At 43.4% G+C, this 26,743-nt stretch overlaps 1 protein-coding gene across 2 annotated transcripts in view; it reads left to right on the top strand.

Annotated features, from left to right (window-relative positions):
• The window catches only part of DOK5 (docking protein 5), a 141,252-nt gene extending 119,313 nt beyond the window's left edge, over positions 1 to 21,939 (top strand). Inside the window, exons 7-8 of one of the 2 annotated variants that reach the window (XM_012803842.1) lie at positions 13,967 to 14,087; positions 21,463 to 21,939. In XM_012803842.1, the coding sequence (XP_012659296.1) occupies positions 13,967 to 14,087; positions 21,463 to 21,527 (186 nt within the window). In that variant the 3' untranslated portion in view covers positions 21,528 to 21,939. The remainder of the gene's footprint in view (positions 1 to 13,966; positions 14,088 to 21,462) is intronic. The other variant, XM_003787709.3, reaches the window with a different exon arrangement.
• Positions 21,940 to 26,743: the final 4,804 nt, after the last annotated feature.

The following is a 26,743-nucleotide window of genomic DNA, read 5'->3' on the forward strand; positions in this document are numbered from 1 at the left end:
GGCGCCGAGCCGAAGTCAGTGATTTATTCATCTCCACCAGGGCTTGGCAATGTTTGGTCCATGAAGGGCCAGACAGCACACAGTGTAGGCTCTGTGGACACAGGTGGTCTCTCTGCTGCTTCTGCCCCGCCTGGTGCTATTTCTTCTTTCTTTTCTTCTCTTCCTCTTCCTCTTTTTTGCTTTAAACCTGAGAAAACCATTCGGCCTCTGGGATTGAGCCTACAGGCTGTGGTTAGTTACCTGAGCCTGCTCTAGGCCCTGATTGTCAGCCAAGAGACCCAGATGTGCTCACTGAACCTGTCCAAGCCAGATGTGTGTTTGGCATCTCGGCTCAAAAGCAGCTGCTTCCATGGAGTGGAATGTGGTGTCCAAAGGGTAATCTGACCATCTAGGGCCGTGATTTTCAACCAGTAGGCTGCAAAAACTTTGAAAGATTATTAATTAAATTATCCATGAAAGAAGTTCAAAGCACAGTAAGTATATTCCTTTTTTTGTTTTTCTCTTTAGATCAACGTAATTTATGTTTAACTGTAGGTTTCAGTGTGCCGTGAGATAAAGAAGGCTGATAGACCCTGATGTGGGGTTTTCGCCTTTTGCTTTGACTTTGAAGGCTGACCTCTGAGTGAGTGGCAGCTCGCCTGGAGGCTGCAAGCTCCTGGAAGGCAGGGGTGAGGCCACGCTGGTCTGTAACAAGCTCAGGGTCTGGCACAGGGCTTGAAGGTTTACTGAAGGGATAGAATATGGATGGACCAAATTATTTTATAAGCTTAGAGTAAAAAAGAAAAAATCCCTAATCCAGTTTCCTCCCAGTGCCAAAGCAAGGCTCAGGTTCCAAGCAATTCTGTTTCAAAAGACCTAGGAAACCTCCGTCCCAGAGGATGAGTACAAGAGGGGAGAGGGTTTTCCTAGAAAGGAGACATAAAAAGTTAGCAGAAACAAAGGGAGCAATGATGTTGTTTTATGCATGTGGCTGAGAATTCAGATGGCTCTGAATGAACTGATGCAGATCACTTTCATTCCCTGTGAAAATAACCATTTGAGTGCATCTGGCGCTCAGCAAAACGCTGCACTTGGAAACTTGGCCCCACATGGTTGATTTCACTAACTGTCGGCTTTGTCAAAGCTGTAAGCCACAATGGAGCCATTGTTGCAGCCAGAGTTCTGCTCACCAAGGAGCATCTTTGCTGCCTTTTTGTCTTTTTTCCATAACAGGAAAGCAATCTTTCCTTCCTGCCTGCTCTTTCCTTGTACATCGTAACATTGAAGAAGTGAGCCTCTGCCTGCTCGATTATGCCTTGACAGTTCTGTAATACTCTGTGATATCTCCGTAACATTTTGATGATCGGGATACCTATCACTTTTCCTGCAAATGTCAGAACAGAAGAGTTGGAGAAAGCAAAGGCAGCTCTTTGGGTGGTTCCTGCCAAACATCTGCCAGGCTGGAACTGGAATTAGGCGGCCCAAGAGGACAGATTTCAGTTGAAAGTCAGGGAAGACCACATGTTTGGTAGGGAGGGAGTTTGCTCTTGATAGAAGATCCGGGGTCGGTGGGGTCTAAGGAGCTTGTAGAGGTTCTAATATCCTGCTCCTTCAGCTGGTGGGGACATTCCCACGCTTTGCAGCCTAGAGGCTTGGCCAGCTGTTACTTCTCTAAACTTTGGAAATAGAATTCAGATTCCTTTTATTGTTCTGGACAGAATAGAGTTGAGTCCATTCTTTAGGGCAGGCATCCTCAAACTACAGCCCACAGGCCACATGCAGCCTGCCTAGGACATGGCCCGCCAGGTGTTTTTGCTATAGCTGCCTGTCCTGCTTAGCAGCTGACTTGTCCTGGAGCCTGCAGTCCGGCCCTCCAGCGGTCTGAGGGACAGTAAACTGGTCCCTTGTTTAAAAAGTTGAGGACTCTTGCTTTAGGGTTTTCATAATATCCTCGATACTTTCTATGAGAAATACGTAGGGGTGTATTATGCACTGTAGCCCTGGAGTAAGGGGCCAGGTCTTAAATCCTGACTGGGTACCTTTGCCAGCTCAGCGTTCTTGGGCTAGTTAGTCCCCCATCCTTGCCCCTTCTGTACAGTGGGGATTATATTAGACCACACCTTGCCCGGTGAGATAAGTCAAGTGGCTCCTTGGCACAGGGCCTGATACCTTCTACTAAATACAGAAGCAACATAGGCTGTTGTTATTATTGACTTGTAGTGAGAGGAGGAGATGGCAAAGGCAAGGCAGATTTTAGGTGATTCTCATTCACACCGATGCGTCATTCATTTGTTCAATCATTTCCTCCATCAACCATTTAATCATTCTGCCTCGTTTCATGGAGTGCCTACTATGTACCAGGAATCATGGTGGGGACGAGGCATGACCATGCACAAAACATCTTCTCGCCACCCAGAAAGAGGTTTCGACTCAGAGGAAGGTCCACTCCCTTTTGTAGAAGGAGCACCATTGTAGAGGCAGGTGGTGACGTGACCAAAGTTGGGCTTTCAGCTCACTCTCTGGCCACACCCTCTAAAATCCTGGGGAGCAGAAGAACTACATTTTATATGTTGTTACATTTCTAGCCTCTAGGGTAGTGCGTGGCTTATAAATGGTGCCCAGAGTATATAAGTGAATGAAATAAGTGAATGAATAAAGCAAAGATCACTGAATGCAGAATTCATCGAAAAGGGAGGGAAAGGGCAGAGGATTTTAGGTAGGCGAGTGTAGGCAGAAAATGCATCAGGAGGCTTCCTCTAATTGAGGGATAATGAGAGTTGGAAGGAGCAGCTCCATCTGGCTCTTTGCTATGAGTCTGCATGCTTTATTTTGCCTAATTTTCACAACTATCCTGAGAGATACAGACTGGCTTTTAAAAAAATCCTACTTAGTTTATTTTTATATAAACACGTGTATGTAAAATTTAACTAACTGCAAAATTATGATCATATAGGTGATGATCGGTGCTGAAGTTTTTCTTTTTATTATTTGTTTGTATGCATTTCTTTCCCCCTCTTCTCTCTTTATTAGTAATTCCTAAACCTTGATAAGAAGGTCATACATCAAGTTTTCCTGTCTACCCCTACAGTCCTACACAGGTGTCCATGTCTGTGTGCGCGCGCGCACACACACACACACACATAGATACAAAAGCTGAGTGTTTGGGGCCATCTTTGTTTATTTCACAAAATTGTGATCATATCACACATTTAAAAACCACCCCTGGGTTTTCTCTTTGAACAGAAGATAGTTAATGAAAATAGTTCTAAGTCATGTAGTGTACAGCTCTAAGTCAGGAGTTGACAAGCTACAGCCCAGTGGCAAAATCTGGTCTAGGACTGTTTGTCTCGGTAAAATATCACTGGGGCACAGCCACCCCCTCCCCCTTCCTTTGTGGGCTGTTTGCACATTGAAACAACAGCATTGGATCGTGTGTGATGGAGACTGCGTGGCCAGCAAACCATTTACTATCTGGGCTGAATCAGAAACGTTTGCCAGCCTCGGTCTTCCCCATTCTTTATAATGGCTGAGTGATAGTTATGATACAACATAATTCACGATGCCCGTCTATTCAGACATCTGATTTTTTTGCCACTAAAAGCCATACTATAGTGAACAGTCTTGTCTATATGGTCTTATTTACTGTTAACCTTAGTTAGCTGAGTTTCTAAACTTAGTTAACTGAGTTTTTCAAACTCAGAAATAGTACTGTTGAATTAAAGGGTATGTGCATATATTTATATATATTTATTTATTGTTTTTTGCAGTTTTTGGCCGGAGCTAGGTTTGAACCCACCACCTCTGGCATATGGGGACGGTGCCCTACCCTTGGAGCCACAGGCGCTGCCCAGTATATATATGTATTTTAATTTGAGTAGGTGTTGCTGTATCACCTTCTAAAATACCACTGCCCTCGGTCTTCCAATGCATTATGCGCTCTGGAGCCCCCAGCTCAACTATTAACATGAATTTCAGAGTTCATCAGCAAAGCTACAACTTGTTAGCAACATTCAGTTTCTTTTCACTTCCTGTAGAGCAAAACATCAGCCACAAGGCAGTGACAGGCGCTCACAGCTCTGGGAGGGAGCCGTAAGCTAATATTAATGGATCCATTTCACAGAGGTGGAAACCGAGGCTCCGTGGCTCACACTTTAGGAAGTGGAGAGTCAGGAAAGGCACATACAGCCTTGGGTTTGTCCTCAGTGGGAACCAAAAGGAGGAAACATATTTGGGAGACTTTTCAGGGGTAGAAAGCAGAGAAAGGCTCCCGGCCTGAGTGTGTGTGTGAGTGTGCACGTGTGTGGGGTGGGTAAGGGTGTTAGGGTGAAGGAGATGGAGCGGGAGGCTCCGTGGATCTGAAACTCTGGGAGCATCACAGCTGCTGGCCAGGCTTGCTAAGCCAGGGCCTTCTGGGCTCCCCCCCCACTGCTTCAGCAGGTCTGGGCTGGGGTCTTAGCATTTGCATTGCCAGTAAGTGCTCAGGCCATGCTGAGGTCTCGAGTCTAGGGGCACATTTTGAGAAGACTGCTCTAAAGTGGATCTGAGGATCTGGCACTGTGATCCAAAAAAAAAAAAAAAAAAAGTATACTTTCAAGAAATGTGACTGTTTTAGGAAGAGACAAGGACCTTTGTGGTCCTTTGCGAAACATTACAGGGACACTTACCGACCACTCAGTAAGCACATTGTGCTGAGAAGAGCATGTCAGCTCAGGCATCCTTTTCCCCTTGTCTAATCACGGTGGACTTGAGCCAATCTTTTCCAATGCAAAGGGAGAGAAGAGCCCACCCGGCAGGTGGGGGGGGAAGAGTGGGCCCAGGAGCTGGTGTCCGGGCCTCTGAAGAGTGACTTCTCACCAGCCACGTGGCTGCCCCACAATGATTACACAACTTGTTCAATAACATCTGCATCTCTGTTCCAAGGAACCGGTGGCCGCCACTTGGCATAGCAATTAGCATTTTAAGCTGGTTGTATTCATTAAATGAATCTGCTTCTTCAAGTGCAAAGAGCCCCAAAGAATGAAGCCAATGTATTTATCTCGATAAATTATGCCCAGCATTAAACCATACAAGGTGAATTTTTGCAAACTTTATGAGGGTACTTTATAAACCTCAGATATATAGATTTGTCAGACTTGGTGAATTGATTACACATTACTCAAACACATGCTTGAATTTTTTTAGTGTGTGTGTGTTCCTATCTTTTTTTAAATTTTTTAAATTTTTTTATTAAATCATAGCTGTGTACATTAATACAGTCATGGGGTACAGTGTGCAGGTTTTATATACAATTTGAAATATTTTCACCAAACTGGTTAACATAGCCTTCATGGCAATGCTTGATTTTTTAAAGGCTTTTTTTTTTTCTTTAGGTTCCCTAAAAAATTGTCTAGAATCACTGTCCTCTTTTAAGGGAAACTATTTGGTCTGGATTTTGTGGAAATAAACCTAACATCTTAAGATTCAGTTAAAAACATCTTTACTAGTCATGAAATGTTTGGAATACTTCTTTCTAGAGATTTGAAAGTATGTTTGGTTTCTTTGAGGAGACTTTTCTAGTCTCGGAATCTCCACTCACTTTCATTTTCTGGTGACATTTGGAGAAAACCAAATGGGTAGGGCTGAAGCCAGGGAGGGGACCTGTCATCTACAGTCGTAGTTACAAGTTCTTTAAACTAGTGAATGGAATAGTGTGCCAGGAAGCCCTAATTTATTTTGAGATGCATTAATTTCAAAGTAGTTTTTCAAATAAAGGATTCTATTTGCACGCAATATAAAATGGAAATAGTGCAAAAGAATACACAGCCTCAACTGGCTTCTCTCCCATGCTCGATCATCCCAGACTTCTGATCGACATTGTAAGAATCAAACACTTTGCTCAATTCTTTTGCCATCCTTCCAGAATACATATGGCATAAGGGATATAAGACATACTCATCCTACAAATATGAGTAAATGTTTTAAGTAAGCCCCTGATCTAGGAAGCAGGGGGACAGCAGAGAATAAGAATCAGTCCTTGTCCTCAAGGGGTTTACTACATTGCTGTGAGGAGAGACAGCCAATCAACCATCAACATAACAATATTGATTGAGTTGATGGACACTGTGAAGAAGAGTGCAAGGCAGGAGAGAATGACCAGGGATGGTCACTCTGATAAAGAGCTGAGAGCTGAGGCAAGTGAGGACCAGTTTTTCTTCCAAGGAGATGGTAACATTTCTTTATTTGAGAATGAAATGAAATCGTCATATGTGCAAAGGCCCTGGGGCAGACTTTGCTGTGCATTGTTCACATCCAAGAAGGCTGGTGACTTTGGAGCAGATAAAAATGCAAAGAATATCACAGGTGAGATCTGGGCGTAACTGATCCAAGCCCTGTCTGACTTGGAAGCCATCGCGAGGACTGTAGATTTTTCTTAGGGTGAGTTGGGAAGTCACCAGGGAGTTCTGGGAAAGGGGTGAGATATACTGACTTTGTTGTTGAGTCTGGAACCTGTTTGGGAAAGACCTAGAGTGACTAGGACAAGGATACAAAGAAAAAAGACAAGGGAAGGGTTATCGTAGCCATCGAGACATCCATGGGTGACGTGGACCAGGACTGCCATGATAGATGAGGAAAAGTGGTGGATTCTGGACATAGTGTGAAGATTTGGCCAACAGGTTTATCTGATAGATGAGAAGTTTTGTCGAATACAAAGAGAGGAGACAGCAATCTCAAGGTTGTTGCTATTGTCTTGTGTTGTGTTTGTTAACCAGAAGGTGGTGGGGTTGGGGTAGGTGGAGCCTGGGAAATGTGAGTTCAGGTTTGTACATGTTCAGTGTGAGATGCCTGGTAGTCATCTCGGTGGAGAGAGGAGGTGTCCTAAATACTCAGCTCTGAGGCAAGATGTTGGAGTGACAGATTTACATTTGGGAATCATAACATTGTGGGTAGTGGGTGTTTAGAACCCTGCCAGTGACAAGCTGTCCCCATGAGCCCGTTTAATAATTGCCTTCCTTGGCTTTTAAATCATTTTAAAATCACTTCACAAAGATTTACCTTTTGTCTTTTTAATGGCTACAGATTGGTCCCTTGCTCAATAATGTAAAGGGAAGACTTCTTTGTTTAAGGATAAAATGAAATTACCAACTCATCTACTTTTCTGGTATAGCAACAACACAAGTCATTTTGGAGTCTGTCTAAAAGCCATTTCGACATGCAAATTAAAATGGGATTCTCATTTTCATTTACAACCGGTTATCAGAATCGTCGTTAATAGAGTGGCTCCCAGAATGAAAATTGTGGTCAGCAGGAAAAAAAACAATGTTAGTAGGGAGATTGGGTCAGAATTGAATTTCACTGTCTTATTCGATGAATAAAAAAATGGCTAGAGAAATTAGAAAATAAAGTATGAAACAGCCAAAAAAATAGACCCCACAGAGAGATTAAAATGATGCCTTAGAATGTTGAAGAAAGTAGTATTTAGGAATGTTAGAATATCTTCATGATATATTAAATTTGAAATGGAGGATGCTATAATAGTATACATTATATGTATATATATATATAATACAGTGTCATCCAGTTTATGTGAAATATATATTATGCATGCAAATTTTTTAAGACTGGAAAAATACACTAATATGTTAAAAGTGCCTTTTTTTTCTTTCTTTTTTTTTTTCCAGGATAATGAGTATAGGACTGATTTAAAGTCTTCCTTAAATATTTTTCTGTATTTCTTGAATGTAATAAAAACACAGCAATTGTAAGAAAGGACACAATTTATTACAATTCTTTGAGAATGGGTAACAAAAAACGTGGACCTATTCCCTATTTTTGCTGCCAGGAAAAATATTACCAGACCCAAAGATAGAGGTGTCTTGGAAGAGTGAACTTCCAGTGGAGGCAGAGGCTGAATTTGGGGCGTCTAGAGCACCTTCGGTTTCTGTTTCTAGAATTGCTCTATGCCTGTAGTAAGATTTGAATTCATACTTGTTCACTGAATTCAAAGTATACCAGTTGGCGCTAGATGATTAACTCTATCCCCTAAACACATTTACTTATTTAATTTTATGTATGGCTCTGTTGTGGTTCCCTAAAAGCTTTTAAAGTGTCTAACCTCAAGCAGGGAATACGAAATACTTAGGCTTAAAAAGAAACTGTGTGAAATGTTCCTAAGATCCTTTGTTCAAAAATTCTTGCTAAAGACAGCATTACGATATAGAGCTAATTATAAATATTGGTAATATTTATAGAACCCCACGATGAATTATGCATGGTGTAAGAATTAGCTGCAAAGTAGGAACTATTCTCTCCCTTTTTATCCATGAGATGTTAAGGCCCAGAATAGATGACGTGACCAGCCTAGGGTCAGGCCCTTCTCAGGGGCAGGGTCTACACTTTCACCCAGGGCTTCTGATATCCCAGTCTGGGCTTTTACCCCAGCAGGAAACTTTTCCCAGAACGATTGACTGATCAAAAGGTCACAAATGACATGGGGCAGTGGTTATCCAAGTTTGGTTCTTGGGTCAATAAGAAAAAAATCAGTTGAGAACTTGTTTTAAAAAATGCAAATTGCTAGGTCCCACCCTAGAAACTCTGGGAGTGTGGGGTCAGGAACCTGCATTTGAATGAGACGTCCAGGTGATCTCAGCCTGCGGTCTGGAAAGCATAGGCAGATTCTACTTTTAGGTGTTATTTTTGCAGGGGAGTAGGAAGGCAGAACTTGAAGGCATCGTTCAGGAAGCCAAGTGGAGAATGTCAGTGAATGTGGCCTGTGGTTTAAACGACACAGCTGATTCTTGAGTAGACTAAGAGAAACATAGGCAGACACCAGCTTCATTTGGAACGAGGTTTTACTCATTCTCTGTTGGACTGAGTTGTCCCTTCTGACTCAACTTTGTCCACATTTTGTGCTTATAATATCCCCCCAAAACTAGTTGCTTTATTCTCTTAAACTGAGGACATTATTGGAATTGGAAGGTGCTCAGGTTGAGAATAGCTTCAAGCGTGGAGTGGACGTGGTTCCGACTCACAGCTGAATCTTATTGTCAAAATGAAGTCCTTGTTTATTTCCTTTAGGGCCAACGAAAGAAAAATTATGATAAGATTTGCATATGTAAAGTTGTTATTGGCAGAGACCACACGTGAGTTACTTTAAGAAGCAACCTAGTGGAAGGTCAAGGGTCTGATAAGATTGAGATTAGGTCTTGGGTGATGATCTTTCTGCCATTGTGATGATTTGTGCTTGTCCCTGAATCCAGACGGACGTCTCAGAGATGGCATATGGTACTCTTGATTGACGGTAGCAGCAAACAATTACATCCTATCGTGCTGTTCAATTTCGCCAAACACAGTACTCTGCTGTGAAAACAGTTGGATGCCAGAGAAGGACAATATGGTGCAGTGTTGGGGCTCAGCCCTGCCACTGCTCTCCCTTCCTGGCCTCAGACTCAGAAAAGAAGCGTGCTTGCAACAAGTGACTGTCGGCCAAACCATATGAGCTTAAGCTTGGAGTCCTCAAGCTTTTGAAACAGGGGGCCAGTTCACTGTCCCTCAGACCATTGGGAAGGTCGGACTCTGGGCCCCGGACAAACTCATTGATGAGTTTTTGCCAATTTTGTGGCAGCAAAAACACCTGGCAGGCCGGATAAATGTCCTGGGCGGGCTGCATGTGGCACACGGCCGTAGTTTGAGGACACCTGCACATGAGGAACACAGGAACCAAAAATTTGGTTGGCAAGTGTGAGACACAGTGGTTTTTCTTTTCTCACCAACAAGCCATGCCTAGTTGTCTGATTATTAGAATTTCTTTCTCTCCCAAGAGAGCTGATAGAATTTTCTCAGCATAATGAGGGAGCTTTCTTTTACTGTGAGTATTGGGAAGTTTTTAAAAGGCTTTTACGCTTTATCCAATTGTCACTCAGGTCTCTGTTTAAATGTTCCTTCCCAAAAGTCTGCTGGACCAGAAATGGCCACCCACCAGCTCATCATACCAAAAGCTGGGAAAGGAAAAGCCTTTAATAAACTACAGTGCGGGCAGGGCCCCTTCCAGCCACAGGTTTAAGACTGTAAGTGATGTGCACAGAGCCCAGGGCCCCATCCCAGAGGGAGGTGCCCAGCCTCCTACAGCCTTCCTCAGCTCCTGCTCACGTGGCTCACGTCCAGTGGTGCCCCCCTCCATCACTGGGCCTCTTGGAGCCTTAGTTCCAACCAGGCATTTCTCTCCATTTTTTTTGTAACCCTGAGTCAGCAACCTGCAGGCTTGCTGGTCTGTGCAAGGAAGGCTGTCCCCTGAATTAACAGCCACTCTCGCCAGACCTGGGTGTGTATTTTGAACTGTCTTCCTATCACCTGACTTTTCCCACAATTTTGTGAATGAGAGGTTTCCCAAGAATGTCTGTATCATGCTGCAGCAGAAATCCCCACACTTTCCAATTAGGGCTTGGGTAATTTTAGGAAGACAATTAGGAATATAATTAGGTTTAGGGTAGTTTTTATTCTTACATTTTAATGTGAGTGTAGTATGCTTATTTTTAAATAAATCAAGCTATATAATCAAGGTTATAATTCCTTTCTGCAAATATAGTACAGTCTTAACTTTGTCAATAGGTTTTTGGAAACAGTGTCTTTAAGCAAAACCAGGTATAATGTAATGAAATTGACCATGGTTCTTACAGACTATTTCTGGTCAGAAAACAGCCACCTTCTACAAAAACATCTAAAACTCTTCTAATATTACACATTGAAAAAAATTGTGAGCTATAGACACATTTAAGAAAGATTAATAACAACAAGATAATGTTTTATCCAGTTGTTCCAGTCCAGACTCTTGGTGGCCGCAGCCTATAATGGCAGCTCTGGGTACCAACCATGGCTGGACACCATCCTGTTGCAGGCTCAGTCACCCCACACTCACTCAGACGGGCAAACACACCAATTCACTTGAAGGTGCACAGCTTTGGGACCTGGGAGGAAACCAGCATACCCAGAGGGAACCCAGGCAGGTGTGGGGGAACTGAGCTAACTGCACAAAGATTTTTTTTTCTCATCAACATTATAATGACACAACATGAGACAGTGTTATCTGAGCACCTGCTGTGCTCCAGGTAACCAATTTTAACTCCTCCAGTAATGAGTGTTGATGTACATATCCACCTGGGTGTCCATGAATCCTGCCCACTCCCCCCTGCACTGGCCGTTACTACCAAGCTTAAGTGGGAATTGCAGCAACGCAGAAGAGTGTGGGGACACTCCCCTGTAGCCTTGTCACCAAATGGCTTCCTAAGTCTTCTCACCCTTAGAGAATTACTCAGACCTGTTTGCATTGCTCAATGAGAAGGTTTTGTTCATCACTTCCCTCTAAAGACAATTAAAATGCTCTTTTCATAACACTGGATATTCTTTCAAAGGGTTGAGAAAGAGACAGGAGACTCGGGCTTTGTACTGTTCCCTTCAAAACATGCCATTGGTGTCACTTCTTTCTTTTTCCTATATAAGCTTTCTAAAAATACAATCCAATCATGCTGGGCTGCCGGGGCATATTTGCAGCAAAGAAGTGAATAATTTAAAGTGACTGATATTCTCCAAATATTTCCTTTATATTAAATATTTTTATTATTTTAAGGAAAATCTCTTTAGAAAATCAAATAACTAGTACCTCTCTATTTACTTTTTCCCTCTCTTGATTTTCCTGCCTTCCATCAAATTAGATTGAATGGCACCAGAAGTCACTGGTAAATAGTTTTGTTTTGTTTTGTTTTGTTTCAAAGACTTTCATGTATACAAAAATAGCCACCCTGGCGAGTCTATGAGGTGATAAGTATATTAATTGGCTTGATTGACAGTTTCTGTAATGCATACATAGGTCAAAACATCATGCTATACTTATATGTGATGAAATTTGTCCATTAACAATAAATTTAAAAATTAAACATTCATATAAAAAATAGTCACAGAACTAGTTTACCAGCTTAAAACTCAGTCTTTTTACTTTTAGATCAGAGGGAATTTTTAGGAAATATTGTACCCATGAAACCTGGTATTTAAAATCTCACTTGGGGGGTGGTGCCTGTGGCTCAGTGGGTAGGGCGCCCGCCCCCTATACCGAGTGGAGGGTTCAAATCCGACCCCAGCCAAACTGCAACCAAAAAAACAACTAACTAAATAAATAAAATCTCACGTGGGGATTTGTTTTGGCAACTGTGCTACTATGATAAAGACAAAGGATTCAGTTCAAGAAATGTAAATGCAACGCATACAAATTAAATTATCTTTTGAGGGAACGGTTATAATTTATTCTTCAAGTTGACTCTCATCAACTGCACTGGGTTTTGGTCTCCAGGGTATGAAGCCTCAGATTATTTTAGCTTTATTAAGAGCATATACAGATATTAAACATGATACTACCAGGCTGATGAGCTGTGTCTAGTGGAGCCATTAGCTTAAAAAAAAAAAAAATCTTTAAGTGGCCATTGCGATTTTTAATCACCATCGTCATCATCATGATGTCTGTTTTTTCCCCCGTACCTGTTTGTTGCTAGGGTAAGCTAAGGTATCAGTCATCTTCTGGAACTCTCATGCTATATAAATGCCAACATTTTTCACATGGGTAACTAAAGTGGCATTTCACTAGGACTGCAGCTCCCTGCTTCCTTCAGGGAGCACTATGTAAATATCCCTTTTCAGTTTATGAAAATGTTTCCTGTTCCAGTTAACAGTCCTCAAGTATTCCATTGTGTCTGCGCACTTAATCAGGCCTTGATTGAAGGTACATAATTTGCCTTCCCTTATCACTGACTGCTTGTAAATCATTTCCCAGCAAATGTCCTGCACAAACCTCTATATTTGCTAGTGAATTGTTTTGTTGTTCATTTTTTTTTTTAGGACTGTGTGAATTATTGGATAATCAAGTATCCAGGAAATCCGACTTTGCAAATAGTCACTTCGTACACAATGGCACAGTAAACTTATATTACGATTGGGTCTAAGTTCTGGGTTTAGACGAGGTCTGGAGGGCTGTTTCCACCTGCACCCCCATCCTGGGTACAAGGCCTCATTCACCTTACCTTTTATTTCACCCACCCTACCAGGCTGTATTCACTCTGAAGCTTCTCTTTCTTGGCACAGAAAGAGTGTGGGCACATTCCCTTGATATGGATGGACAGGCCACTGGCTTGTCTCTGCTGCTCTGGGGACTTGTACGGGATCTTTAGAGATACTCTCAGCTGCCCCGTCTTCCCTTTCCCTCCTTCAGAATCTGGAACAATGATCAGCTGAGAAAAGGCACTTGTTTAAGTGGACGGGGATTTTTTTTCCTGTTGCTAGTGATGGAATACCCAACTCTAACTAGATTAAACTGAGAAGAAATGATTAGCTTATATAATTGAAAAGTCTGGGGCTATCCTTTGGGTTGAGTGGGATGTGAGGTCTCAGTGGAGCTTGTCAAGATCTCACACCCTTTTCTTGGTTGAAGTCTTCCAAATGGTGTCCGCCGACTGTCACATCCTCCCTTCACTGTTCCCAGATAGGCTCCCGTCCTGTCTCCAGTCCTCTGGCCAGTCCATAAGGAAGCTCGTTTATTTAATTCAACAAGTAGTTCTCCTACAACTACTATAGGCCAGGAAATATTTTAGACCCTGTGGATACAGCAATGAAAAAGAGGCACAAACCCTTAGTGTATTTCTGTGATTCTCTTCCACAAAAGTTCTTATAAATGTCTGGGGGGATTATGACTTCCCGGCCCAGGGAGGGTCACTGGCCCAACCCTGGAATCAGTGGCAACGTGGCTCCCCGGGGCCTACAGGGATGGGGCTGAGTTGGAAGGCAGTTTGTCAAAGGCAAATCGATGCACTGTGGCCAGTGGAGTGACGAAAGGACGCCAAGTCCGCAGGGACAGGAGTCGGCTGCGTGCTGAATGGTGCCCGGACACCAGGCTGCGTGGCTCTGGGGCTCCCTGCTCCCCTGTGCTGCAGCCTGGGGTTGCTGACACCCCACTCTCTTCCTTCCACCGCAGCTCCAGATGAAGATGAGCGAGCGGGCCGCGTCTCTGAGCACCGTGGTGCCCCTGCCTCGCAGCGCCTACTGGCAGCACATCACGCGGCAGCACAGCACCGGGCAGCTCTACCGCCTGCAAGGTGAGTGCGCGCGGGTGGAGGTGTGGGCGGCGGGGCCAGCTCTGCGGGGCGGTGTGCGCTCTGCTCTGGGCTGTTACCTGCCATGCGCGGTGGCTCGTGCCCTTCCCCCCAGGGAGGGCTCAGGACATGAGGCACGTCATCTTTCTAGAGCTGTAGTTTTAAGTCTTTGCATCTGTCAGGAATGTTGTTTAAAATGCAGGTTCTTGAGCCCTTAACCACAGAGGTTCCAGATCTTAAAGCACAGGATGTGGCTGAGCGGCCTGAACTTGGGACAAACGCCTGCGTCCGTCTAAGAGAGGGACTTCGGGAAATAGCCCAGGGGACTTGATCCCACCCAGCAGAGACAAATTTAGACCCCACTTCAGATGTATTTCATTAATAGAAATTTATTAGGAGTTTAATACACCTGCAGGTGCACCCAAGGGGGCTGTTGTGGTGAGCCAACAAGCAGCCCCCAATAACAAATCGAAGTGGTTTATATTCTGATGCAAGCAAGCCCACTAATACAGAAGCCAGGATGCTGCAATTTGCCAACTCAGCACAGCTCAGCACAGTTCAGGGGTCACAAGGTAAAGGGATGTATGTTACCTCACCGACTCGTGGATCACAAGATGGGGGTCACATCAGGGATACATAGTTCAGCACAAGTTAAGAAAGTTTCCAAAGAACTCGGGACTTTGCTCAAGCTTTTTCTAGCCTCAGCCCCTCCCTGCATACTTCCTTAATTTCAGGCTGCTTCTCCACTCTTGAGGGGGCTGGGACTAAAAGGCTTAGGGGAGGTTTCCTTTTCAAGGGTAGGGGGCTTGTTCCCCACTGGTCTTAGGGGGAATCAAGGGGTCTGGGTCATCACAGACTGATGACTTCACACAGTAGTATTACCTGGGAACTTGCTAGAAATGCAAATTTGCAGTCTCTTCCCAGAGCTACTCAATCAGGAACTCTGAGGAACCACCTGCCTGTAGTCAGCTCTCCAGGGATTGATGACACGAGGCTTAGGAAGCGCTGTTCTAACTTAGGGCCCTGCTGCGGGGTCAGATTTGTGCCTCAGCTTAGCTGTGCACCTTTGAGTAAGAATATCCTAGTAAGATTCTCGCCCAGAGTCTGGGGTCTCTGGAGCACAGCACAGGCTGGCTCATAGGTAAGACAAGAACAACTAAAAGTTCTGGTTAAACCTTTCTTATTCTTTTAAATTTGCTTTTTTTTGCATTTTACAGTATATAGTATATAAGTATATGCACAAGCACATGTGATTTATAAATAAACATATGTATATGGGGGATAGTTGCAAAAGAACTTTTCAATGATGGGGTACAAGATGGCTGAACTCAAAATAGCTTTCATTAGGCTATAACTGATTTACACACAGAAATGTGCTGAATAAATGCATGCAAGAATGAATGAATGACCAGGGCCTCTGCTATCCATGCCCGATCTGCGGCTCTGCCAGGGTCACACCCAGCTTCTTCTCAGCTCTTCCTGCTGGTTGTGTCTCCTCCAGGGAGTTTGTCCCGTACACGGTGCCCCTGACCTGCCCCAGTTTACTCTACTCACCTCCGGGTCCCCTCAGACACGCAGAAAGCCCTCCAGACTTCATTGTAACTAACACAGACACCTCTGAATACATGTCCTCAAAGGCGTCGATGGTGAACCTTTCCTTTATGGCCCTTATCACAATTTTCATTTCATGTTTAATCATGTGGCTACTTGGCTCATGGCTAACTCTTCCAGGAAGCAATCATGGCCAGGAGGAGAAGAGAACTGTGGGTTCTTTCTGTCTTTCTTTTTCTTTTTTGAGACAGAGTCTCACTCTGTCACCTTGGTTAGAGTACCATGGTGTTATAACTCACAGCCACCTCAAACTCTTGGGCTTAAGTGATCCTCCTGCCTCAGCCTCCTGAGCAGCTGGGATGACAGATGCCTGTAACACTGTCTAGTGCTATTTTTTCTGTTCTTAGTAGAGACAGGGTCTCGTTCTTGCTCAGGCTGGTCTCCAACTCCGGAGCTCAAACAATCCACCTGCCTTGGCCTCCCAGAATGCTAGAATTACAGACCTGAGCCATCCTGCCTGTCCCCCTCTTTTTATCTGTATTATTTATCTCCAGTGCCTTGCCTGGAGTAGCCATTCCATTTGTATTTGTTGAAACAATGTATAATATTAAGAAGGCGCTGGAAGTATTTCCATTCTAGTCCTTATGGCTCTATGCTCTGCTCAGCAGCAGAGAACATGGAATTAGCCAAAATGGTAGGAAAAGAGGCTCCGAGTACCCACATGAGGTGCTGAGGGAACAACTGAATTGATAAATAGTTGACAAATTATCTTCCCTTCCAAAATCTACCTATATAGAGAGAGTTGGGTCACATCAGGTTGTCACAAATGCCGTTCATTCCCATTTCAACTTTGGAAATTTTTGCAGCACTTGAGTTATATCATTGTAGTTTTTGTCTTATACATACCACTTAGACTATTCATTGTTTTATTCAGTCTCTTCTAGCTAAATGTATTTACTTTTAAAATAAAAGCACATTTTACTACCTTTGTACTATTATAACCAATGATTATAGTTTTCCGATAGACAGTAAGTTGAGTAATACTTCTCAAAAGTTTAAGATGTTCACCGCGTACCTAATACTGTCTCGCTTATCAGAAACAGTTATTCACATGAAAATTAACTGGGAAAAAATAGGTTTATCCATTTCCTACCTATACCACCTACCTTTTGTCTTCCTGTTTCCTCTATCCTTCCAAAAAAATGAAATTGGGAAAAGTTAATGACCTGGTGGCCCCAGGTGTGCCGTACGATGAAGTTCTCCTCGTTTGGCTGGAGATCATCGGTTGTAATTCCTCTGGCCAATTCACCTACCATGAAGGATTTCAGGCTGACTTTTCCTGGCAGATCTGGAAGATAACATTGAAAATCATACAGTCCTTAATTTATCACATTGGTTTGAGGAAAAAAAAAAGTCATTCCCGCCTCAAATTTAGTCCTCGAGAGCCACCTACTGGTTAATTCTGAAATAATCACTTTATTGATACTGTTTTGACACGTGCCACCTACACTAAGACATATCTAATCTACCGTCACTGTTTCTCTCATGTCATTTTCTGATTTTCATGTGGAAATTCTATTCTATAATTAGGCAGATGCAGAGTTAACTTTTGAAGCAGGTGTATCATAAAGGATGTGAAAGAAATGTAGAAAGAGAAGGATTTGACAAGTTTGTGTTGAATGCTGTATTCCTGGGAATTTTTTTAGGAATGAATTGGATGAAATAACAAGAGTGGCACTTCCCAAAGTGTGTTCTGTGGCGTGATAACCCTAGTTGATAATACCACCCCCCCCAAAAAACCCTACTGTGGGAAGTCTGGGGAAATGCTACATGTTAAATTCTCTTTTCCAAATGGAAACAATTTTTCATTTTCAAGGCTCTGAGATGTCCTGTGATAAAGAATCTGTGCCATCTTTTTAAACCCAAGCTCCTCAAATTTCTTTAAATGCAAAAGCTCTCCTTTCCTTCTTTATGTGAACAAACATTGACAAGCCACTCGCGAAGGGCTGAAATCCCAGATTGACGTACAAAGAAGCCGAGTTGTATTTAATCATTGTCTTTCAAAAGCCTCCCTTTCTGAGAGCTTGGCGTGTGGCAGGCCTGCACCAGGAACTAACACACAGGGTCTCTAACCAGCTACCTGACAAAGTGCTTTATTCTCAATTGCTTCAAAGAAACTGAGTCTTAAGGAGTAACAATGTGTCCACGATCACCTATCTAGTAAGTGGGTTAGGTTTTAAAGTTTTCTTCTATGATATTCATCCACTCCCTCATTCCTTTGCTCAGCAAATGTTTATTGAGCATGGATCTTATTATGCTAAGGACAGGCACACACAGGTGCTGCGACAGGCATGGAGCTTCTAATCCCAGTCAGGGTCAATAATTAAGCAAACATTTAATTTAAAATTTGGTACATATACCAGTGGAAAAGAAAGTATAAGAGAGCATGTGAGGCAGAGTTGTTGGCTTGGGAAGACAATGACAAAGAGACTTGTTGAATGGAATCATCATTGGAAGTCCCCATGTTTACCCTAAAACTTAACAGGTAGAAGAGGCAGCCACACCGAGATGCGAGGAAAAGCATTTTTCACAGAGGGATATGCAGGTGCAAAGGCCCTGAGGCAGGAATGAGCTGGGAGCGTTCACAGAGCAGAAAGGAGGCAGCAGAGCTGCAGCCTGCGGGGCATGAAGAGGCAGTGGGGTGACGGTGACCAGTAACCTAGACTGGCTTATTCTCACAGTGAGGGGGAAGCACAGAGGGGCCTGAGCATGGCAGTATCAGATTCAATTCCTATTTTCATTCAAAGGGTCCTGAGGGAATGAGAGAGGAAGCTGGAGACCAGCCCCAAGGCCACTGCACCCCAGCACGTCCAGCGTCGGTGCAGAGCTCAGCTCGGGCCCCTGCTCCTTCTTAGAACCATCATCTTGACACTCTTTACCCGTATACTGAAGACGCTCCATTGCACTAATATTTTCAGAGTTCTTCCATACCAATTGCCTCGGAAGATAGCATCACTTGATTCAAAACAAAATAAGAAAATAGAGGCCCCTGTCTTATTGATCAGATATGACATCACCCAATTTTTGGAAATCAAAGATTGGCACCACGCATGTGTGTCACTGTACGAGGCATCTTTCTGGATGCCTTATTTGGCTGTCCTGGAAATAGATGGAGTTGGTGGAAGTAGGACTATGCTCTCTCTTTCAAGAATAAAGGAACTGAGACCCTTGGAAGTCCAAATTCTTGCTCATGACCACATGGCCAGTGACTGGAGGAGCTGGCATCAGAGCTCCAGTGTTCTGAAGCTTCGTCCAGGGATGTTTCTTTCATCAATGGTCTCACCTGTAGGAAGAAATCCTTTCCCCAGGGGTGATTCAGACACATGCCCTGAGATAGAAATGTCTCTGGAGAACTGGTTCCAGCCTATGCAATTTGCATATTTATTAAGGATGAGAGACTCCCCAATCCTTTCCCCATGGGTGATTCAGACACGTGCCCTGAGATGGAAGTGTCTCTGGAGAACTGGTTCCAGCCTATGCAATTTGCATATTTATTAAGGACTCCCTGAGCCAATGGCTACTTTGGAGAGAATACCATTGTTTTTTCAAAATTAATTCTAAATACAGTCATATATGTTGTCCATGCATCATTTAAGAGAGAAGTAATAGATTAAGATCTGAGCAATGCCCACAGGATCCAGGCAGGACATGCAAATGAGGGTGGGTCCCTGGTGCATGTCAGGGAGTGCCCAGGCCTGCCTGAAGAGGGCAGTCTGCCGCCACCCCGGCCCATTGTGATGCGACAGAATGTGGGGCCCACTTTGTCTTCCAGGTTTCCAGGAAAACAGAGAAATTGACATCTTTGTGGGCAGTGCACGGTTTTTAAAATATTGACAAGCAATTGCAAATGTTTTCCAAGCCTGGGCAGACCAAGGAATAGGTCTGGGCCCAGATATTATCAACAGGCCAGTGCCAGCTTGTGACCTTTGTGTGAGTTTCAAGAATATGGTTGGAATCCGTTTCCTGGCTTTGAGTCAAACACAGTATTCAAACCAAGCAGGAACGATTGTCAGACATCACGATAGAAGCAGTAAGCTCCCTTTCTGTGCTGACTTGACCCCCAGTGAAAGCTATCAGGTGCTTTCCCCACAAACTCAGAGTTCCAGGAGCTACAGTGGAAGGTGCAGGTGAGGGCTTTGCACTTGGCCAGATCTAGATTTGACGTTAACACATTTGTATGGCATCTGCTCCGTGCAGGAAATTTTATCAAACCGTAATAAAGATACACCTGGAGGAGCTGGCATCCTCACAGTACTCAGATCCGTTACAATAATTTACCCACGTGTTAGTGTGTTCGTATGCCGGAAAGAGAATAGAATAGACATTCAAACTAGCTGGGAGTACGGAAGAAGTATTTCTAGCCATTTGAGACATTTGGATATTCAAGACTCGTCTGATAATAATCACAGCTATTGTGTCTCGTGAGTGTACGCTCGGGTACACGGTTTTCCTCTAGTTCAGATGTGAGGCGGGTGAATTTCTGAATCTGTGATTTCCTTTTTGTTTTGGCTTTTGCCCTGTGACTCTAGTAATTGATGCCAGACTTTCTGTTTCCTTTATTTCTCAACCATACTGTGAGGAGGGCGAAACAAAATTCTTCCCCATTCTGTGTGGGTGGAAAATGTTCTTCCTGGCCTAAGTTTACACTTTGGATGGATGACCCGATGGGACCTGGCAGGTGGTCCACACTGTTTGCGATGACATAATAAGGCACAAACGCACGGGTTAAGGACCACATGCCACCAGGAACCTTGTTGCTTGGTTCACTGTTTAAAATGTTGTTTTGAAAGCGTGCAGGGGAGGTGTACGTGCTCCCCTCAGCTCAGCCCTGTCCCCCAGCCCCCCATCTTCTTGATCCACATACTTAATTACCAAGAGCGTTGTGCACCACTGTGGTTGAGCAGGTTTTTTTCCCCTCCCAGTTCTGAGGGTTCTTCATAGCCATGTAAATTTCTTTGATTGTGATAACCCTTGGCCAACAGATGGCAGAAAAACCTAGTTTTTGTTAAGTCAAGGGGGTGTGTTTTCAGGGATTGGCAAACGCACATCCTGCAAGCTGAAATCAACTCACTGCCTATTTTTATTACTCAAGTTTTATTGGAATATCCACGCCCTTTCATTACATATTAACCATGGCTGCTTTTTTTGCTACAGGCAGCAGAGCTGAGTCCTTGTGATGAGACCCTATGGTCTGCAAAATCTCAAAAATGTAGTATCTGGCCCTTTATAGAAAAAAGTTTGTCAACTCTAGTCACAAAGGAGGTGAATAGTGGCCTTGTGTGTTGTCGTCTTGATTTTCTTGTTTTTGCTTGGTTTGTAACATAAGACTAAAATAATGAATGCTAAATAGATTTTAAGTCCTCTTCTATTTTTACAATGAGATCAACTAAGTAAAACATACTATTATTGCCGTCTTGCTGGTCAGGCGTAGAAAAAGCACTCAGGACAAAAGTTTCCACAGTCCTGTTTCTGTCTCATCTCCCTTAAATACCCTGGGTATACAGTTTGATGTAGATGAAAAATTAAGGAAGAAAATAACGACCAAGGGGCTGACCATAGCTCAGGGCAAAGGCCACATGCAAATGATATGCTAAGTATGGACAGTCACATGACTCTTATTTGCATATCACTGTGAATAGTCTTAGGGGAAAAAACTCCCATCCTAAGTATGTTTCTAATTTCTGTTACATAGAATCTTATTGCTAGACAGTCTGATAGTGAGTGTTCTTCTGCTGTAACTGTTGGTTTTAAATTCTTTTTGGAAAAGATGTTGCCAGCCCTCTGAAGCTTCACCGAACAGAGACTTTCCCTGCCTATGGGTCCGAGCACTGACAGGTGCTGTTGGAGATGGGAACACACCTGTGACACGTCAGCCGCAGATCCACCCAGGAGGTCACGAATGACAGCAGGAGGAGCGTCCACAAAGACAAGAAGCTTAAAGTCCTGGCAAATTGTGTGGTCATCGGGAAACTCTGCAATACAATAGTTTTCTTTTCTTTCTCTCCTTTCTCTTCCTCTTTTTTTAATTCTTAGTGTAATTGAAACGTGCTCTCTAGATACCGGCTTTTTGTTCACAGCTGGACAGAAAGGGGTCAATGCCACTAAGTGATTTTCTATTGTTGACATTGTGGTCCCTGCACTTCTCTGAATCTGTCCTTTTGTGGATTCCTGTGATTTTCCTTCTGAGTGTTTTAATTGTACGACCGTCAGTGCTGACCATAAAATGCCTCTTAATTATTTGTTATTTGTTTACACCCCTATTCCTCAGTTATTGATATGGTGGTTCTGGTTAACTACTAGAAATCGTATTTGATTATATTAATATTGCCAATTAGTTAAATGAGTGCTTTGCCTCACTCTTACCTATTCTGTTCAGAACTACCCTTCCAAAGGACCCTTTCCTCTTGTTTACATGGTTACAGTTTCTCTCCTTGCCCCCTGCCCTCTCTTTTTAAAGGCTTTTATTTTATTTGGAGTACCTTCATAAGACATTTTGAAATAAAAGATTGTTCTTCATCCATATGGGTTTTGGAGTCTGGTTGTGTGGTTTTTCTCTACATCGTCAGTATTGCTGAAAGGTGTGCAGAGGAGATTTTCCATAGGAGCTGTGAACTTGGTTTTGCCTTGGGTTTGACATAAATGCAGCCATTCACACATTTGCTCACACACATCCAGTTGGTCTGTACTGAACATCACCGTAAGTACTAGTTCCCCGCAATCTGCTGAAGTCCAGGGATAGAGAGACAAAAAAGACACCGACCCTGGGGCCCATCACCTCAACACATTAACTGCCAGATGTTTTTATTGCTGTATATTTCAGGATCATTTTGTTTTTAAAAATTTTATTCCATTTTTTAAATAAAACACCCTGGCCCCAAGGAAAAGTTTTCTTTTCTTAAATGTGTGTGGCAGGGTGCTAATCCCAGAGGAGTACAACAAAGAAATTAAGTTGCAATTATAATATAGTAATACCCGCTAAGTGGGCCCCCAGCGACCATGGACTTCCAAAGACAAGGTCACTGTGTTCACCAGGCTTTCTCCCTGGGGGAGCACCAGGTGGGAATTGGATCTTGTAAGCACCTGAAGTCAACATTCCCATCAAGCTGAGCAAGCAGTCTGCCCTGTTTATGACTCTTTGTTAGACAGGGCACAGGGCACCCAGTTAAATTTGAATAACTCCATGCATCGTTTCTTAGTATAAGTAATTATATGTCCCAAATATTTCATGGGACAGGATTGTATTTTTTTTTTGCAATTTTTGGCTGGGGCTGGGTTTGAACCCACCACCTCTGGTATATGGGGCTGGTGCCCTACTCCTTTGAGCCACAGGTGCCGCCCAGGATTGTATTTTTTAAATGCTCATTATCTATCTTTACTTCAAATTTACCTGGATGGTCTGTATTAGGCTGTGCTAATTCCGGCAACCCAAAAACCCCGGCTCTCGACCTGTTCCCAACCCATAACTCATGCTTAATCACTTGATGTTGAATAAATAAAAAGAAGAAGAAAATCAAATTTGGGGATAGAATTCAGTCACGTAGGGGAGGTAAATTAACATTGCTTGTATACTTTTTCTGTGCCAGGCACTAGGCCCTTCCAAAACCATTATTTTCACCAAAAAACAATTTCTTGTAGTATCTGGAGAGAAAAAAATAAATTCTTCAGAGCCCAACGAAAGAGCCAGGAAAAGGTTCATTTTCATTTGCACTCCTTCCAAAAAGTGCATAATTTTTCAAAATGAAGATTGACACCAGTTGTATCCCAGAAGCCCAGCTGACAGCAAGTTTGTGAAACTAAAATCCCTTGGATCTGAGTTAGCCAGAATGTCCGGGGACGCTGCTGGTCAGGATGTGGGGGTTTTAAGTGCTTGAGAAATACTGGGGAAAAGAGGATTGAATTCCACCAACAATTAATTAGTGGATCAGGAGCACATAAACGGTTGGGTGCTAATGACTTCACTGGAACACGCTCTGGACTCTCTGAGTGCTCCGAGCTACTTTTCACGCTCTTTTAGCTGAGCCCGCTTATCCCAGGTGTATTCGTTTTGTCTTTTAAAAATTTTGGTTCACCATGTGCCTTTGTTAATTCCCTCCCTCTTCGTTTCCCTGAATTTATCTGTTCTTTTTGTTTTGTTTTGTTTTCTCCTCTGAGACTCACAAGAGATTTTTTTGTCCTGATTCCCAGGGCCTTGGCAGCCAATGGGGGGATTAAGCTGAGGAAGTAGATAAAGGAAGTGGAATTAAACAAATAATTATAATTTTAATGAAGCTGAAATTGCTGAAGCAATTCTGACGCTAATGAGTGTGCAAAGAAATGGTTCGGAGTGGAGTTAGGGACACGTAAGAACCTTTTAGGAGTTTTTAGAAAAGAATTATTGACAGAAAACAGGTACTATTATGTTTCCTGACAGCTTTTCCTGCCAAGCTCAATTCTAACTGTTTTTGTTGAATTAATTAAATAAATCATCTTATTTAATCTAATTGACAAAGGCTATGAGGTGAGTATAACTATCAGCCCCAGTTTATAGACAGCAAAACTCAGCCTCAAGGAGTCTCAAAAATCTAATATACCCCAAATCTCTCACCTCCTAAATGGTAGACCCACAATCAAACCCAGCCAATCTGATTTCTGAGCCTATTCTGTTCCCTATGACCACCTGCCTCAGGGGAGAGCAAACCTTTTCTGGGAAGGGATGAGATATAAATAATTCAGGGTTTGTGGGTCCTATGAGGTCAGAAGATGAAGTTGGCAAACCCATTCATCGCTGACTATCGCTCTGGTCACCTTCAAAGTGCTCCCCTGGGCTCCGGGTGGAGCTCACCACGGGCATGTCGCCCTTGTTCTAGGATAAGTTCACCAACTTCATTGTCTGGCCTCGTGTCTACTCTGTGGTCTTCTAGTTCAGAAGTAGCTACAGACAATGCATAAACAGGGATGGCAGTTCCAATAAAACTTTATTCTCAGAACAAGTGACAGCCTGGACTTGCCCACATTCTTATTTTTTGGAGCCTCTCCTCTCTTTTTTTTATAGTTTTTGGCCGGGGCTAGGTTTGAACCTGCCACCTCCGGCATATGGAGCCGGCTCCCTACTCCTTTGAGCCACAGGTGCTGCCTCCCCCTCTCCCCTATTTCACGTTTTCAGGCTGAAGCCATAAGAAACGTCAATACTTTTAATCTCTGACCTTAAATAAGGGGAATGGTGATAAAAACTGATTTTGATTTTTGTCTTCCTAAACTCCTAACTCAAGGGTTGAACATACAGGTGTGAGGAGAGGGGAAGTTCTTCAAGGATGGGGTGGATTTGTACACGATGTAAAGTGACTTCTAAAGAGCTATGACAACATCATGAATACACTGGAATCTGGAGGCTAAACCGTGAAATTTGTCTTAGATGTAGTTGATATTTCTGTTTTAATTACATATTAGGAGAAACAACATAGTTTTGGCTGGAAGGGAGGTGGGATTTGGGGGACTGGTTTGCATATTCTTCTCCGCATGCCCAACTCAGTGTTTAAAAGATCGTTTACCAGTCCAGGGCAGAAAAATGCAATAGCTGTTACAATGCTCTCTACGGCAAGACGGCATGAGTTTCTGAAGTTCAATGACCAAATACTTATTTAACATCCACAGGTGTGTCAGGTCTCACTGAAAAGAGGTTCACCTGCCCTCACCAGGCCTGACCCTGGGTCATTTAACCCGATGGCTCAGGAAATAGAAACAACTAGCAGGAATATAACATTTGCACTGTTGAACAGAGAAATTCCTTTAGTCCCAGAAAACATGCAGCCATGTTCAGATTTCCATTAAGTCAGCCAAGTTAATATTTCTCCTTCATATTGATGTTCTAAGTCCTGTATCTTAAATACCAAATGGCTGGAAATCAACAGTTGGCTGATTTTAATGCAGACTCATTGGCTCAATCCAGTGTGATTTGCTGCAGCCTAGGCAGCACTGCCTGATAATCGCCTACCTGCATCTGTGCTAAAAAAGGTATCGCCACCCACATCTACTCGCTAAGCTGGCAGTTCTGAACTGTTGGCAAAAGAAGCTCAGTCACCAGATTTGGGGCGGAGCTCCTGCATCTGCATATTCAGTCATGGTGTCTAGGTAATTACAATGCAGGTGGGAAACGGCATGAAATCCTATTTGAAGAAACCTTCAGGAACCAGAAATGGAGGGAGTGCCCAGCAGCAGGTAAGACTTGGCACCTGGAAGCCATCAGCAAGGTGTTCTCATTAAGACACCTGCGGGAAGCCAGGAGGGAGCCCTAATGGAAGCCTGGAGTCCTTCTCCTACGCCCGCCCGAGAAGCTTCCCTCTCCAGGAGACCTGGAAATTCTGGAACACAGGTACCAACACAGTCTGTGCACCGGGGAAAGATGTGTTGTGATTGCACCTCTGGACGTGTCGCCAACATGGCATTTTCTGGGCCTCTGCAATATTTTCTTTGTTGCTATAACAACTGATAAGGAAACTCAGCCTGACCTTTGTTTCTCTGGGATGCCTGAAGTGTGAGGCCTTCTCACACGGCTCTTTTTATAGAAAAGAGCCAGCCCAGGGCTGCTTGTGCAAGGAAAGCTCGGGCTGCAAAAGGCGGGCGGGGAGAGGAAGGGGGCCTCCTGCTAAGGAGTCTGCATCCCTTCAGGAGCCCCGGCCGGCCCCCGCCTCCTTTCCCTGATCCTCTGTCCTTCCTGCAATAACAATTTTATTATCTTTCACCTTTAGTGATGCTACACTCCCGAAAAGCCGGGCTTCCTTCTTTATAGAAGGGTTTATAGATATGGGTAAGGTTGGTATTTTTCCGGTTTTCATAACCATTCCTCTTGGTGTTTTTATGATGTGTTTACATTTGTTTGTTTACTTTGGGAAACCTGAAAGACCAAGGACCAGGTTTAACTTTTCTTTTCTTTGTTTTTTCTTTTTTTTTTTTTTGAGTGGTGTCATCCTGGCTAGAGCACAGTGGCAATATCATAACTCACTGCAACCTCACCCTCCCGAGCTCAAGTTGTTCTCCTGCCTCAGTCTCCTGAGTAGCAGGAGCTATGGGGA

This window comes from Otolemur garnettii, unplaced genomic scaffold (assembly GCF_000181295.1).
Source record: "Otolemur garnettii isolate 467f Iridium unplaced genomic scaffold, OtoGar3 scaffold00023, whole genome shotgun sequence".
Classification (NCBI taxonomy): domain Eukaryota; kingdom Metazoa; phylum Chordata; class Mammalia; order Primates; family Galagidae; genus Otolemur; species Otolemur garnettii.